This window comes from Fundulus heteroclitus, chromosome 10 (assembly GCF_011125445.2).
Source record: "Fundulus heteroclitus isolate FHET01 chromosome 10, MU-UCD_Fhet_4.1, whole genome shotgun sequence".
In the NCBI taxonomy this organism is placed as follows: Eukaryota; Metazoa; Chordata; class Actinopteri; order Cyprinodontiformes; family Fundulidae; genus Fundulus; species Fundulus heteroclitus.
Window position 1 is genome coordinate 14,282,124 of NC_046370.1, and position 17,348 is coordinate 14,299,471.

The 17,348-nt window shown below is 38.3% G+C and overlaps 1 protein-coding gene across 4 annotated transcripts in view; it reads right to left on the reverse strand.

Moving 5' to 3' along the window:
- Positions 1-9,896: 9,896 nt before the first annotated feature.
- ttyh2 (tweety family member 2) overlaps positions 9,897-17,348 on the reverse strand; it is an 87,844-nt gene continuing 80,392 nt past the window's right edge. Inside the window, exons 12-15 of one of the 4 annotated variants that reach the window (XM_036142079.1) lie at positions 16,581-16,766; positions 16,400-16,478; positions 11,239-11,538; positions 9,897-10,173 (exon numbers count right to left, since the gene is read on the reverse strand). In XM_036142079.1, coding sequence (XP_035997972.1) covers positions 11,239-11,538; positions 16,400-16,478; positions 16,581-16,766 — 565 coding nt within the window. In that variant the 3' untranslated portion in view covers positions 9,897-10,173. Of the gene's footprint in view, positions 10,174-11,238; positions 11,539-16,399; positions 16,479-16,580; positions 16,767-17,348 lie in introns of those variants that run through there. The other 3 variants (XM_012862832.3, XM_036142080.1, XM_012862833.3) reach the window with 3 other exon arrangements.

Here is a 17,348-nt window from a genome sequence, read left to right on the forward strand (position 1 = left end):
TTTTGCGTACGTGCGTGTTGTTGTCCCTGGAGACCTGCGGCGTTATCAAGACAGCTACGGCTACTGTAAACAATGGCGGCACACTTCCGATTGTAAAATAAAACAGTTTTCGTATTTGCTCAGATCAAACTAAACAATTATTCTTTTTTTTTTTTCTTTTTTTAAGCCCATTTGTGTCATAATTATTTTACACCAAGATAGGGGTGTGAAAAGGGTCATCCCTACTAATCGGTGCCTTTTGAGTCCCCATTACATAATGTGGTATATTTTGTTTAAAGGTGCAGTAATATTTATTTTATTAGTCTCAGCTTATATGTTTGAGCTTCCTCCATCATAAAACACACAATCATGTGTACGCAAGATGGATTTATTTAAAATCACTAAATCTGACTTTAAATGCTGCTTGGGTTTACTGTCATGTCCCCATTCGTGTTTTCTTAAATTGAGTTACAATTATAAGTAATACAAAATAAATAATGTAATTAAAAAAAATAAGTTTATTTATTATGATTCCATTTATAATTGTTGTCATCCAATTACCTTGTATGGTAAAATATTTCTAACGTTTAAATTATAATATATATATATATATATATATATATATATATATATATATATATATATATATATATATAGATATAGATATAGATATATAGATAGATAGATAGATAGATAGATAGATAGATAGATAGATAGATAGATAGATAGAGTCCCTGAGTCAACTGTCCTCCCTGTTACTCTACGATCCCCGTCGCCACCTTCCCCCAAACCACTTCTCTAGTCACATGACTCACATGAAGTAGTAGACATGTTTGAGGGGAAACCATCTACAAGAAGCAGGGCATAACTCTTTATTTTAACCTTTTTATGTGTTTTAAGACAGTTCATTGATGTGGTAAAGCATAACATGTCCACTCTGTTACCCTTATATAGATTAAAAACTGATATTTTTTTGTAGTTTTTAAACGTATTGCGAGTAAATAAAAAAAATTGTTCTCAGAAGTTGCCAAGTGCAAGCTTCATTTTCAATATAGGACTAGCTGTCTGACTTTAGCTGAAAATGTCCCCCCATTGTACATTTTCATGATACAAAAATTGTCTTTCCAATTGTGTATGATAAATTTGTCATTTACAGTTTAAAAAAAATATTAATCAAGAAATATAAATGTGTTGGTCATGGTATGATATTGTCTGCTGCAGAAAAGCAGAGATGCTACAGGGCTCGTCGTGATGCAGACCCTGAAAGAAGGCAGCGATACCTGATAAAAGAAAAAGCAAAGTGGTAAAAGGACAGAGAGGAAGGAGGAAAAAAGAAAGTATCAGATGTCAGTGAAAAGCAGAAGAGAGTGCAAAGAAAAGGATGGTGGTAAAAGAAGAGAAAATGGAGAAAATGCTCCTCAAGCAGAGCCCTCAAGGTTAGAATAAAGTTGACAGATGAGTGCCTTGTCGAGTTGGCAGAATGTGCAATTATCTTGCATAATTTCCCTTTTTCCCACGCGTGCACACATGCACCTGTAAGTGCCGATCAGAGTAAGTACTCTAAAAATTAGAAAAGCTATATAACTGTTAAAACTACTATTACTTACAAAAACATTGTGTGCCCCATTAAACTGATGCTGTCAGATAGGCATCTCATTTTTATGTAACCCATTGATGAATTCTTGGATCCATTCATACAGTAAGTACTTCCACATATCGACAATCTACTTTTTTCTGCATTAGGCAATACGTTTTCGGACGGAGGAATGTAAGGCAGGGGAGAAGAAGACTTCAAAATGCGATTGAAAATCTAAAGGCCAAATAAGAAGAATACAAAAAGAGATAGCAACACATAGCAGGTGGAAAAAAAAGATCCCCACGTGAATGTACTGCTGCAATGTCAGAAAGTTAACGATGCTGTAAGGAGACAGTTGTTATTACAAGAATCAATTATTCTTAAGAAATCAGAAATAAATACAAAAATGACAGAGAGAGGCAAATTGTTGCAAAAACAGCATTGGGAAAAACTACAAAGAAATACAGGCTACAGTGGGCTGCACAGGCAACTTGGGGCTTTTCAAAGAAGCAAGGTCAAAGACAAAGTGGAGGGCTCATGACCTATGAAAGAAAGCAGAGGAATAGATTGCCTCCCTGAGTGCAAAAAAACAAAGTGAAAGATTTTTTTTTCTAAAAGATGATGTGAGTCAACTGACAACAGGGCAAAAGCAAACTGTAACTCAAAAGAAGGTAAACCAAAAAAAAAAACACACACGTGCTAACTGACAGAATGAAGATTCTGCACCAGAAATTCCTTTCAGAAAACGACATCAGGACCTCTCACTCTGCTTTTTGTTCTTCAAGACCCCTTTTGGTATCCGCAGAGGCTGATCGTGAAACCTGTCAGTGCAAAACTCACGAAAACTTACAATTCACGGCCAACACTTTACACAGTCAAGGTCTGTCAGCAACAAAAAAATCTTGAGATGGTAGATGCAACAAAGTGTATTCCCAAATCCAACGTCTGTGCAGATGGTGAATGTAAAGACTGTCAGCTCCTACCGACACAAAAGTAGCCCTTACCGAATGGTCTCTGGAAGACGATACCAATGGTAGTGATCGAGAGGATTCTGGGAAAAGGTCAGTAATCGCCGTGATGACAACAGAGGATGAAATTGTAAGTGAGTTCCATGAATGGCTGTTCAGATTTAGGTGACAGATTTTTAATATCCGCTGGCACTATGGGGCCTGCAGACAGCTGAGAGAGAAATTAAGAATAAGAATGAGTGTCTACTTTATGCAGATTCCAGTGAGACTTATTCTTGCAAGTATTCTTAGGAGGTTCAGTCAGTCGATTTTGGAACAGGCAATCCTCCGTGCTGGAATGCTATACACTGCAGCTGAAAAATCTCCAGTAGCATTCTGTTCCATCCCGTCTTCCAGGAGGCACGATCCCCCAGCCTTATAGGCCCATCTTAGTCCCGTGTTAGACATGGTGAGACAGAAATATCCTCTGATCACTCACCTTCATTTCGTCTGTGATGGTCCAGCCACTCAATACAAACAAAAGGGCAACTTTTACCTACTTTCTCAAGTAGGCCCTTCAAAAAGGTTTCAAAGACATCAGCTGGAACTTTGCTGAGGCCACCCATGGAAAAGGGACCTCCAGACAAAATTGTTCAACACGGACTAGATATACCTGATGCAGAGGCCATGTTTCAGCAGCTAAAAAACAGGGGGACATCAGTAAAGCTGCAGGAAATGCTGTAAGGGTCACCACTTGTGCCAGTAAAAGGAAGAATGACAATCCACCAAGTCATCTGCCTCTCTCCAGGAAAAATTTTATATCTTAAAAAAAAAAACATTGTAGTCTCTGGATTTGAGAAACCTCTTCAATTTGGGAGTGTGAGACACTGGATGTTCAAGTTTGATGTGGACACGTTTTTCCTGTGAAGTTTATTGGCAACTACCTTGTTTGAAGGAAACGTGCTATTCGCTGATATGATGTCCACCCTGTTACACACTGTCCCTGTTTCTCCGTTGCCTCCCCTGTTACTTGTGTGTGTGTGTGTTTATATTAATTGGATAAAAACAACAAGGATTCTGCTTTGTTTTATAAATACCAACAGTGAATAACTTATATGTATCAATAAATAAAAAAATAAGCAAAGTTCCATTGAAATGGCCTTTTATTCTGAAAGGGATGGGTTAAAATTACATTGTGACTTCATAGGAAACAAGTCTCTTCAAGATAATGTTTTTTTTAATAATGTAAAAGCCAAACATAGGGACAGGTAAGCTCTTCTAAACTGTAACTTTTGATTAATTATCTTTTTAAAATACTAACTAATTACATATTGGTATGTTCTGTAACAAGGTGGCCATATGATCCTTGTCTAGTGCAAATAATTTAATAAAAAGCAGGACAGCATGATTTCCTGTGCTTGACCAATATACATTTCTTGTAGTCTAACAAGCCCTTCATCAGATTAAAGTATAAAGTCAAGAAAACTTTTTTAATACAAAGTTATAATGGTCAAATGGCACCAATTAGTTGGAATGACCCAAAAGCTTCTTCCCCTTATAGATTTCTTAAGTTGTTTTGACATTGCTGTGAGTAAACACATGATGCCTTTTTAAAAATAAGATTTTATTCATTAAGAACATGTAACTCTATGTGAAAATATATTTGTCCTGAATGTTAATTATGGATTAACTCTGATTAACCCCCTTTGTTTGGCAACATTTATCTAACCCAGAGCAGCAAGTGGCTCTTTGGGGCCTTCACAGTCCCTAATCACTAAAAAGAAAAAAAGCAAGGTTTTCAGCAGTTTGTCTGGTTCCATGAAAGATATGCACATAATTTCCACAACAGAATGAGACTAATAGTGCAATTAATTATCTGTCATTTTAGGTCAATGTTTTTTTTTTTTACATAATATTTTGTAAAGGTTCACATTTCATAGAAAATATGTATTAATTCTCCTTTTTTAAAGTTAATGTTGCCTAAAAAAACTAAACAAATGAAAAGTAGTTCTTTCAAAATCAAAAGTTTTGTATCACAGATATTTATTTAAAAAATATAGCTTCTTGTATCTTAAAGAGATGTAACTTTTATGTCTCTTAACACATTTTATTTAGCTGGACGAAGGGCAATAATAGCTCTCAGAATCATAAAGGCTGCAGACCCCTGTGGTAGTCACACGCCGGCCTGAATCGAGAAACAAGTTAAATATAAGCTAACGGACATAGAAGTTGGCTCTATGAGGAAAGCAACACATCATCTTCCAGTACACGATAATAAAGTCAGTGACATCTACCAGTCTGGAAAGGGACTTTCTAAAGCTTTTGGTTTACAGAAATCCTGTAATAAGAGGCGTTACGCACAAATTGATGAATCATGGAACAGTTGCAAACCTTTACAAAAGGTTCCAGCCCACCATAATTACTACAAAAGGGCATAAACAACTTATCCAGGAGGAGACAAAAGATCACAGAACAAAATCTACAACATTGCAGCTCTCAGAGTGTCCATGATTCAACAGGAAGTGTTATTGTTTCTGCTGTGGTCATAGCGAATGAACTGAACTTATACATCAATTTTCTAGTTTGTAAAACCACTCAAAAAGCTTTCGAGTCCCGTTCACACCCCTAACCTCATATCAAACGATACACAGATCAGTAGGCAACTTCCCCAGGGTCACATCAGCATGTGGTGGAAGTTGGAATCAAACCCACCACTTTCTCAACTAGTGACAACTGCTCTATTCACTGCCACCCAGTTGTTTTGCCATATTTATTTTTTACATCAAGTATGGAATACAATTCATTATAATAAATATAATATCTGAAACGTGCCGAATGGAACAATTTAGAATTTCAGCTTTAATCAACAGCTTGAAACAAAAAACAGAGCACCAAGTGATGGCAACCTTCCCTTTTCCTCCAACATCAAATTGTTTATGGGCTTTTAGTGTACTGTATTAACAGGAGGGTTGATGGAGCTCGCTCGGCAGTAGCTTTGCAACACTACGCTGACATCTGCTGGATGGAAGAGAATACTCGCCGCAGCTTGGCTTCGACCAAACAGGTGGCAGATTCAAGCAAAAATATGGAAGCAGAAATTACTCGACTTATTTTAGACTGGGTTCATCGTAACACCAGCAAGCTAAATAAGTGTTCCCTACACTGAACACTGAATTATCACAGAGTAATCTGAACTACAGGAAAAGGCCGGAGAGCAAGCTCAGTCAGGCGAGGAGGCAGATGGAGAGACTGAATAGTAACAAGGCTGCGTGTCCGGATGGTGTTAGCGGTCCGAAAGGCATGTTGGGACCAGCTACCTGGGATTCTGCAGGAGCTAAACAGCCTTAACCCGACCCAGGAGGCGTTTCCAGTAAAGTGCAAAATGTAAGGTACTGTACATAGAAAGACTAACAAAAACACTCTGGACAGAAATAAAATACAGTGCAGAAATAGTACAGTCATAAATCAGAAAAAAATGCACTTGTGTATTGCATGTTGCCCCCTTTAAAGAAGTGAGGTATTAATTAGCGTTAAAGCATTTTAGTGAGAAGTGTCCCTGAGGCTATCAGTGCGTTACCTCAGCACTTTGCGGGCAGATGCTCAAACACCCATCTGGCAACTGCATTTGTCATTTGATCATTTCTGCACATGGCAGGACTCTGACGCGGGGTTTGTTGAAGCAGATGTTTGACGAAAAGAAGAATCGCTCCATGGTGATAACCAAACTGCAGGGGTCTCTGAAAGGTGCACGTCTGCCTGTTCGGGTCGGCCGGCAGGTATCCCCTTCATGTTATGAGGTGTAGGTTTGTGAAGGACCCACGCGCAAAACAACGAGGCAGACGCAGGATTTTAAAGATGAAATCAAAAACTTCAAGCAGGCACGAGGAACAGAAATGGAGAACGAGGCAGGGAGACGAGTCATAAGGAGGAAAACAGCGGAACATGAGGCAGAGCAACGGGGAGCAGGAAATGAATGGAGGAAACTAGCAAAGACCTGAGAAAACCTGTCCGCCTATATAGTGATGGGAGATGGGGATGAGAAACAGCTAATTCTAATGAGGACAGAGGAATCCGATGAGAGGAACAGCACTGAACAGAAATAAACGCAGGGAAGAAATCTCAGAAACAGTACAAAATCTTCTTAGAACACAAGAATTAAATAATCTAATCCACAAATGGATGAACTAAAACGGCGACGCCTAGACATCATAAACAAGGAAGAAATAGAGGGATATGGGGAAAAAAACAAAACAAACTTTGACATGACATATGGTTCGGTGGACCAATTTCGCTGTCCCACTACAAGCTGTAGGCTGGTACAACGACAACAAAGATTTATTTCATCTTGTGTATCAGAGATGGTGAAGAAGCTGAGCAGAGTAAGCTGGTGGACTGCTTTTTAACATGGTGTGGAAACAATAGTCTCATCTTAAATGTGAAAAAGAGAAAGTAGATCATTGTAAATTTCAGGAAGGACAGGAATGGGTCCAACACTATTTCTGTTGTGGAAAAGAAGTGGAGGTAGAGGAGGAGAAATATGTCAGCGTTCACCTGGACAACAGACTGGACTGGAGAGCATTCAGTGTTTGCAGAAAAAATGCCACTGATTCTCTGTAAGTCTGTTTTGGAGAATCCAATCTGTTCTGCCATTATCTGTGAGGGTAAAAGCCTCAGAGCCAGTGACTTGAAAAAGCTGATAATGAAGGCTGGCGATGTTCTGGAGACTGCTCTGGAGCCTCTGAAGATTGTACGAACGAGGCTTCATTAAAGGAAAACCACTAGACCACCCTGAGCATCCCCTTAAGACTGTAAAACAAGATGGACACATCAAATAAATACCAAGATCATTTCCGTAGTTCGGACTGACCTGACGTAGTAAAAAGCTTTGATGACAGAAGGTTATAAAATGCTATGCTATATTTTTTTTTACAATTTAATTGGAAGCATTATGAAAATGCAGGTGGAAAAGCTTAGGAATGCAATGTGTATCCCCAAAAATAAATTTCTTCTTATTTTTTTTTTTAGAGAGATTTCATTTACATTGTCATATAGGTTTGCTTAAATTTGTTTTGTGTAGATTTTTTTTAACAACATAAACAATGGCTCGTCACTCTTTGTACTCTAACTGGTTTATTCAACTTACAATTAGACTTTAGGTTTTGGGACACACAAAATTAAGCACCACTCTCGGTGCCTTTACAGTGTAACATGCTACAGAAAAATACTATTAATCAACACTGCCTGTATTCAATTCTTACAAAAAAAATTAGTCAGTAAAAATGTGCTGTTGCATGGCTGAATTTAAAGACAAATAATAAGCAGAATTGTGTCAATAATCATAGCCAGAGCAGCACAGCTTACCGGACTATGATCCGTATTCGTTGGATTAGAGATGCACATTTCAAATTAATGACTTATTAGACGATAGAAAAAGGGCTGATCTTTTGTGACATTGCCACAAAAAAAATAAAAAAAGACTACATACAAAAAATGGCACACAATTTGAAGAACTCTAAATAAAAAAAAAAGAACATCATGGTATTTTACAAATCATTTACAAAAGCAAATGTCACAAGTTAGCTTTTCTCGGCAAAGGTTTCAGACGTAAAGCTCGTGTGAGGATGCAAATAAAATGTTCTTCACCACTTCCTCCTGCAGTGTGCTGTCAGTGCTGGGTTTGTGCTTCGCAAGTTTCAACTCTGTAGCATATCGGGGGGGGGAAACGTCACGTCATGTTTAGAAGATTTTCCTTTCCGCGAGTTCATCTTTGAAGACCTGGATGTAAGCTGTGAGAAGTCAGACACCAAGCTTCGCACAGCGACGAGCAGAAAAACCTTCACTTGAAAGTATTGTTGGAAATCTCCTCCGTTCTTTTAGGATGATTCGGAACTTTTCGCCAGGCATCATGTGAGCATAAAAACAATTATGGAACAGGTTATGAATTAGGCAAAGATCTTTAGACATGTAGAAGAGGTATCGGTTAGGACCTTTATATACAGTGCCTTGCAAATGTATTCCTACTGATTGAATTTCTTCTGACCAAAGAATTCAATGTAATCCGTCAGGATTTCATGTGAAACACCAACACAATGTGCCGTATCATGGTGAAGTCAAAGGAAAATCACACGTCATTTTCAAAGTTAAAATGAAACGGAAACGATGTTAAAACAACAACGTCTATTCAGCCGCTTTTACTGGTAACCCAAAATAAAACCAAGTGCCACCGATTGCCCTCAGAAGACACACACAGCCGTGTGAAAAGGAAATAAAATGTAGGACATTAACTTATAGGCCGGGGAAGCATTGCTTAGAGAAACAGACAAGACACCCTGTTTTGCTGCAGCAGCTGCAGGAGTTCACAGCTCAGGTTAGAGAATTTATCAACAGGATAATGATTAATCATATACTCCACAAATGTGGCCTTTATCTAAGAGTGACAAGAAGAGGCCATTGCTGAAACAAAGCTATGATAAGTTCTTTTTTAATGTTTATCACAAACCAGAAACTATGTAGAAGAAGGTGCGCTGCTCCAATGAGACCAAAACCTCACTGCAAATGCTTTGTGCAGCAGAAAACCTACAAAGTAGCTCACCCTGAGAACACCAACTCCACAGTGAAACACGGTGATGGCAGCATCATGCTGTGGGACAGATGAATGGAGCCAAAGACAGGGCATTCCGGTAAGAAAATGTGTTAAGAGTCTAAATCCCCCCCCCCCCCCATACATGAGTCCGCAGATGCGTGCATACTCTAGGCAGACTCTGCGCAGAGTGCAATTTTTACGACCGCGTACGCGGTGTCAGACTATAAACTGCTTGGTGGCAAGAAGTCTTCACATCGAACTGTTTTATATGTGACACTGAGCTTGATGCACTGAGCTGATCCAAGCAGGCGGTCGCAAAGACGCAGGTCCTCTCTGTTCTCACTTACAGGTGGGAGCTTGCTGGGAAAGAAACGGCTCTAGCTGCTCAACTAGCTAATTACACATTTCACCAGCCTTTCCACCACTTTGTCCTGTTGGCAGAACGTTGGGGAATTGTAGCAAGCAATCTGACTGAGCTTGAGCTATTTTGCAAAGAAGATTTCGTTCATTCTGACAGACTATAGATGTGCACAGCTGGTAAAGAAATACCCAAAAAGACGAGCAACTATAATTGCAGTTACATGTATTCGGCTCGAGGGGCGGAATAAAAGTGCATCCCACAATTTATAAATTTTTGATTGTAAAAAGAATCTAAACCTCTTGTGTCGTTTTATGCTCCACTTCACAGTTGAGTCACACCTTTGTGTTGGTCCATTACATAAAATCCCAACAAAGTATGTTCACTTTTTGGTTATACTGTGTAAAAATCTGAAAAAAAAAACAAAAAAAAAACAAAAAAGAATCAAGGCATAATTACTTTTGCAAGGCACTGTAGCGAAGAACAGCACAGAGTTGTGTTTTTTTTCTTTCTTTTTTTTTTCCATCGGCCTGACACTGCACAGGCAGGAGTTCTGGACTGCAGAGATCTTAAAGTCCGTCCGCTGTGAAGCATCCACCAGCTGCTCCTGGCTTTTGTGCGGGTTCCCTCCTCACAGACGTATAGAAGTCTAGGCTTGGAAGTCGCTTCCAAAGTGTCTGCTCTGCCCTTCACTCATGGAGAGGTAGGTGGCCCTCATCGTAGGGGAGTACTGTGGAGCAAAGACGAACACAGACATATACAGAAGTATTTTACACGTATGCTCAAAGCGGGGTAAGCATTCAGAGTGGAACAAAAAGAGGGGGGAAAAATGGACATAAAGAAGTGGTCCACTGAAAATCTATCTTATGCAATGCATAGGCCTTTGCAGAAACCAGCAGTGTAGTTTCACTATAGTTATACATTTTTTGTTCTTCTACACAGGTAATAGTAACTGCTGGTATCTGCTTTTCTCAACAAAACTTCATGGCAACAGAGTCAGCAAAAGATAAACATTTTCAGTGGAATGTTCCATTAACCATACCTGTTGAGTTACTTTGACAAAATGTGTTTCTGCTCACTGAAAATACTTATCAGCTTAGTTACATCTTACAAGTTTATTATATGTGCAGCTCCATGAATTACAATATCTTCAAAAAGTTACTTTATTTCAGTAATTCAATTAAAAATAGGACTCATATAGCATTAATTCATGTCACAGCCTACGCATAGTGATGACTGCTGACTTGACAATTGTTCAGCAATTTGACACCCTGAACAGAAAGGGTCAGCCACAAAAGTTTATTCCTAAAAAAAAAAACTAGCTGTTCTGAAGTGGTGTATACAACTTATCATATTAATGGAAAGTTGAGTGGAAGAAAAACCTGTTTTGCATTTCATTTCATATCTGCTGGTGTTGATCCACTGTGTTTCATCACAGAAATATTAAAGCACTTCAAAGTTCTGTCTGCTGACAGACTTTATGCAGATGTTAATATTTTATTTTCCACCACTTGGACACACTGCCAAAGCACCAATATCTGGTTTATTAACAATGATATTCAGCATGTTTGATTTGCCAGAAAACTTGCCAAATACTCCTAAGAGAACCAAACTAACAGAGACCAAGCATTTAGTAGAATAACAGGAACATACTATACAATACACTCATATTTCTCTTCTAAAAACACATTTTCTTGGTCTGGTGTTGATTCTTTAATTGAATTGATGAAATAAATATGTTTTTCGCCAATATTTTTAATTTATGGAGATGCACCTGCATATGAGGCCTGCTTACTCAGCTCAAGTTGCAGATTGTAGTAACTGAATCAGGACTGCATGCACAGTGGGAGCTACCACCCTGCGAACACCAGGGGGAGACATGACCCTGTTCTATGTGAAACGGGAAGTCATCTGGAATGAGGACAAGAAAAAGGGTGAAAGCCATGCCAAACGAGGAAAAAACTGCACGAGGAACCAAAGTGACATGAAGTGACACAGAGGTGGTGATACTGTACAACAGAGGGAGAGGGAAGAATTTAATCCTTAGGAGAAGTAGAAAAAGACTTACTGGATTTCTATACGGCTGAGAGTATATCTCCAAAAAGTTGATAAAAGAAAGAGGGGATATAAAAATGAAAGAAATACAAACACACACACACACATATATATGACAAACAAACGCATAAAAAAATATATAAAAAGAAGCAGTTAGCTGAAGACGACTGCATGGTGCTGCACAGTTAAAGTCATGGGAGGAAATCTGAACGTGTTTGCTGGTGTTAATTAGGAAACAAGTAATTAGGCAGAGAACATGAAATATGCTGTTTGATGTCTTGTGAGAAGAGTAACATGAGGAGAAAGTAAAAAATATATATATATTTTAAATTCATTATATGCATTACTGCCTTCTGTATATTTTTGGGGAATGTTAATACGCAAAAGTAGCATTAACATTTTATTTTTTAATATTCAAAGCAGAAGTCACTCTAACGTTTACTTATTTATTGCATACCTGGCTTCAGGATGATTTTAAAGAGGCTGTGCCTAATGAAACTTTAATTTAAAACATTCCTATTTTTATCCCTTTGAAGTAACGGGGGAAATCTAGCCCAGCAGTGTGTGAAATAAATCAGCGAGGAGGGGGGGCGGGGGGGAGTTCAGCGACAACAGCTAAAGAACCAAAACCTGAACCATTTTCTCCAGAAAAAGGGGTCTTAAGAAAGGTTAAATAGTTATCTGTCCAAATTAAATATGAACCAAATAAATTTTCTTCTCTGTAAATCAGCAAAACTGTATTTTATTGACAGGAAAGACCGGCCGAATATCTCTGTAAATATAATCACACTTGATGTAAAAATGTGCACACTGCCGATAAACAGCCAGGTTTCTGGAATGTAAATAAAGTTAGACCAGATAAATCATTTCAGAACTTTTTTTTTCCACCTTTAATTTGATATCTAACCCGCGCAACTCAATAAAAGTCAAACAGATTTTTTTAAAGCAATAAAATGGGAAATTAAAAACTAAAACACTGAAGTTTCATATGTGTGCAGATCCTCACATAACTGGGGTCTTGGCTGTGTTGAGAACTACATAGCTCATGTTGAATACACGTCAGTACATACCTACCACCACGTGATTAATCTGAGACAGAACTCAGCTGGAGGGTTTTCCTGACATTTTCTTAGTCACACGATACAGAAAAACAGCCACGGTCAGCAAAGAGCTTCCAAAGAATCAGAGGGCTCTCGTTTTCAAAAGGTATCAGTCAGGAAAAGAGTACTAAAGAATTTCAAAGGCATCAGATATACCAGTGAACACGGTAAAGAAAGTCATCATCAAGTGGAGAAAATTAAATGTCCAAGAACAAGATCTTCCTCCTTTTGATTTTAATAGTGCAGTATTTCCTCCAAAACTCATGAAATTATGAGATGAATGCTGGTCCTGGATGCTGCCACGAGGCCTAGAGTAATATCTAAAAAAGATGCAGAAACCTCTGCCAAGCACTAGCTGTGTAGTAGAGGAGATAATAATCTCATGCATTCTTCGTAGGCTTATCTAGGGCAAAACGAAGACAATTGGCTAGATTCATCGTCTGTCAAAAACATTATAATAAAAAAGTCCCTACTTGAAGGCAACCAGGGAAAGAGGTTCCCATTGGATAATTACTGGATCGATGATTACGTTTCTGCTGGCAACAAATTATTTAACTTTGACTTTCTCACACAACTATGTTGAAGGACACATCCTTTGAAAGAATGCCACAGCAAACGGATGAAGTAATCAAAGCTGAACGCTGTCTAGCAAAACATTAGAGCGTGACATTTTTGGGGCATGGACAGTGTTTTACAATAACTCACTTAAAGTCTCCCAAAACAATGTGCAGGAGATGTATTATACTCTGATAAATCCCCAGTTGAACTTTTTTTTTGGCCAGAATTCTAAAAAGTATAAAGATTTGGCAACAAACCATCACTGCATATCACTAAAGTAAAACCATACCCACTTTAAAGCATGGTGGTAGGAGCATTATGCTTTGCGGTTGTTTTTCTTTAACTCTGAGAACCTTAGCCAGTTTGGAACATATTAGTATTTTAGAGAACAGCTAAAATACTAGTAAGTGTTGGCACAAACACCTTTAAGCTTCTACAAGAGGGCTTATGATGTATAGGAGCTTCAGCTTTCACCACAACAATTGTCCAAAGCATAAATCCAACCCAACAAAAGAATGGCTTCATCAGAAAAAAGGGTTGAGTCATGGAATGGTCACGCCACAGCTCAGTCCTCAATCGGATTAAACAATATATGAGATAATCAAAAGAGAAGTCCTCAGAAATCCAACAGATCTAGAATATGTTTGCTAAAAAAACAACAACCAAAAAAACACAATGACAACAAAAAAGTCAAATTGTTAGTCTCCTACCCACAAAAAGACGAAGTGTTGATGAAGTCAAAAGGTGACTTAAAGTATTAATTTTAAAGGTGTGCATGTTCATTTTAGTTTGGAGCCTGTTTTTTAAATAATTTCCCTTACAAGTTTCATGATTAGAAACAGGAGGACCCGAGCTCAGAGTAAGATGAAGGTGAGAGGTTTAATGATAAATAAAACATACAGATAGTAGTTGCAAAAGGATTGAAACAAATGGGGATGGATAAAAAATGAGTGTCAAGAGGCAGGAACACAGAGAGAAGAGCAGGAGACAAAAGCCAGAACCACAGAGGAAGTGAGACATTACATACTGGGGCAGGCGGGGAGAAATGAGACAGAAGACAGGTGAAAGTAATCGGAGGAAATCAGAAGCAGCTGAGACCAATTAGGACAAAGAGTAGAGGGAGAATGTTGAGCAGAGGCTAACAGGGAGGAACCCAGGGAAAAGATCTAACAGTAAATAATACAAAGTGAACATGGGAAGACCAGAACAGAATCCACAAAAAAAAAGCAGTAAAGAAACCACAATCTAGGAACTGAAACCAGTCCAACTATATATACACATAAAGGAAAATCAGAACACAAACACCTGGAGAACGTGACAAAACTATTTCTGTTGGTCTTTCAACTGAGTGGTTTGGGCATACATCCTATTAACGGTGGAAGAAGTTCTGACATGATTTATCAAGTTGTCACATTTTTGTATCACAAAAGCCTGATGTTTCAGCAGGAGTGAGTAAACTTTTTTCATCCAATGTAGGTTTTCAAGAAAAGGGGTACAAGGCCCCTCATATTTACCTATCTAGTAAAGATGAATAAAAAAAGATTGACTTAAATTCTTCTTTTAATGCCGGTAGAATAACGGGATTACCACAATAAAACCAACAACAAAACATCAACTGTGTTGAGTATTTTTTTTTCTTATGAAATAAGATGAAAAATTAATTAAGATTTTACTTTTTATTTTAATCCGAAATTGCAGGAAATTGTAATCAGTAATCCACGACTTCCTGTTTCCCTGGGGTATAAATTGGCAGGAAAAAAGGGCCCATTTACATTAGCCACTGGCCACAAGGCTGGACAAGGACCGTTAATTTCTTGCCACCAAGTGAGCAAGATAATAAAGGAGATAGAAAAAAAATACCTCCTAAAATCACAAGTAGAGAGCTGCAGCAAAAAGTGGTACCTTGGGAACACTCAGGCCGAATCCAATTTCTTAGGGTTATTCAAAACGTTAATTTCTCCCTGTCTCTGCACAGCTACTACAGGTACTGGTTAGCGATGAACATTTTTAAACTTTTTCAACAAGTTGATGCATCTCTTCAGTTTTTGAATATACAGTGTGAATAAACATTAATGACCTTATATGCCTTCCATTTTGGTATCATATTGTCAATATCCTTACAGTAAAATCCACTATATGCCATTAGGTTTTTCGAAATAAGTAGAATTGAGGTATATTTATCTTCAAAATAACTTTAAGCATGCTATTGATGAGCTGGACTGATTGAAATTTGATACCTTTGGGTTAAGCGATGACTAATTGATGTTGGGGTGTCAAAGGGTTAAATTATTTCATAATGCGGGGGTTTCCTTAATAAAATGTATTCAGATTAAATGTTAATTTTTTCCAAATGATTAAGTCAGAAATGATACAGCTGCAAAATGAGATGCATGTTGTTTAAAGCTTTTTAGACATTTTTTACCAGGGCTAAAACAAGAATAGAGGACACTAAATAATAAGTAAAGCAATGACATTATATGTGGTCATTGACATCTGTTACTGGATTAGAAATCCCCTACAAAGGTGCCACTGCTACACATCTAGTAAAAACAATGTTGTTCTAATGCGGAAACAGCTCACATCTGTCAAAAAGAAAATGGTCACTGCACCCTTGATCTGGATTATTATCCTATTTTAATCAAATATGGCTCAGATTAAAGTTGAGAAAATTGCTGATGTTATAATACATTGAAATATGTTCTCTCCCTAAACATAAATCCATAAGCAGCGTGGCAACTGTGCAAATAGCATCAGACAGGTATACCTACTGTGCTATAAAGATTACATTGCTGTCAGTTTTATTTTTAACAGCTTGAGCTGCATGTTGTATCACAGTTTGATGGTTTCTCTTTAATGCTAAAATGTCCAGTTAATTCAGATTCTGTGCACCCTTCATAAACGCCACTAATAAATTACTATAATTGAATACTTGTATTGTATTATTTTTTATGTTCCCTTTATTTAAGCAGGTAAAATCTTTTGTTTTATTACTGTAAACACTGTAGCTACTACTTCTGCTTCTGCAGCAGCCCTGACTCAACGCCGGTGTGCCATGCCGTTGTCCTATCCAGTAAAATATATCAGTGTATGTGGCTTCACGTTTTAATGTCACGAAGAGTCATTTTACAAACACAATAATCATCTGAGCCACAGAATGAATTTGCTGGGCTTCAAAGGCTGCATGTTAAAGCTTCGAGGGAAATAATGTCATGTGAAATACTTGGTCTCTGGGACCCAACACACCGAGGGAGGTGGGGAGCCTCTTCCTATCAGAGGCACGTTCTCATACCGCGGATTTCCTCCAAAAAGAGCTGTCTGGTTCCTGCAAAAACAACAAAAAAGGAAGTTGAATCAAGCAACTACGGTGATAAAAGGAAGTCGAACCCTATCACAAGCGGAGCCTTGTTTTTGAACACGCACTCACATGTACTCGGACATGGGGGGGTTGGAGATAGTCGGCGCAGGAGGGTGCAGGCTGCTCTGGCTGCCCATGCTGCTGCTGTAGCTGCAGAAGCTGTGCAGGTTGGCGTGATTGGGGTTCTGAGAGACCGTCCTCCTGGCTCGTGGGTTGAACGGGTCTTCCTCGTCTATGTCGTCGTAATCTCGTTCTCTATTCGTGAAGACGAGAAAGCAGCCAACGGCATTTGCATTTGTTATAAAACATCTCCCTTTTTGAGCAAAGACAACATGTTCATATAAATGCACGGTTCTGCCTGAATGGCACAGTACAGGCGCATCTAACGTCATGATGATATTCTAATTTATTTCAGCGATTGAATTCAAAAATGAAACTCCCACAATATATAGGTTTTTCACACACACACACGCACACACACTGGTATATTATAAAGCATTTATGTCAGTTCATTGCGAAGGTTATGGCTTACAACTGATGAAAATGCAGAATTCGGCTTCACAGGGAATTGCAATGTTATACAAGAAAGACCAATAAAAAGGTTTTTTAATGACAGAAATATTAAGTTATGGCCTACACAATCATAGGGAAGATCACTGACTTTGTGTTTGTTTTATTTCATGCTTGCACCCATTGTTGCATCCATACATATTTATATGGAATGTTGAGTGGGAGGAAACAATTATTACTTCCTGTCAGGAGGAACATGGTGGAGAAATTAAAAGCATACTTTAAACCTAAATCTACCAGGGGTTGGAAACTAATGTTTGGTTTCCA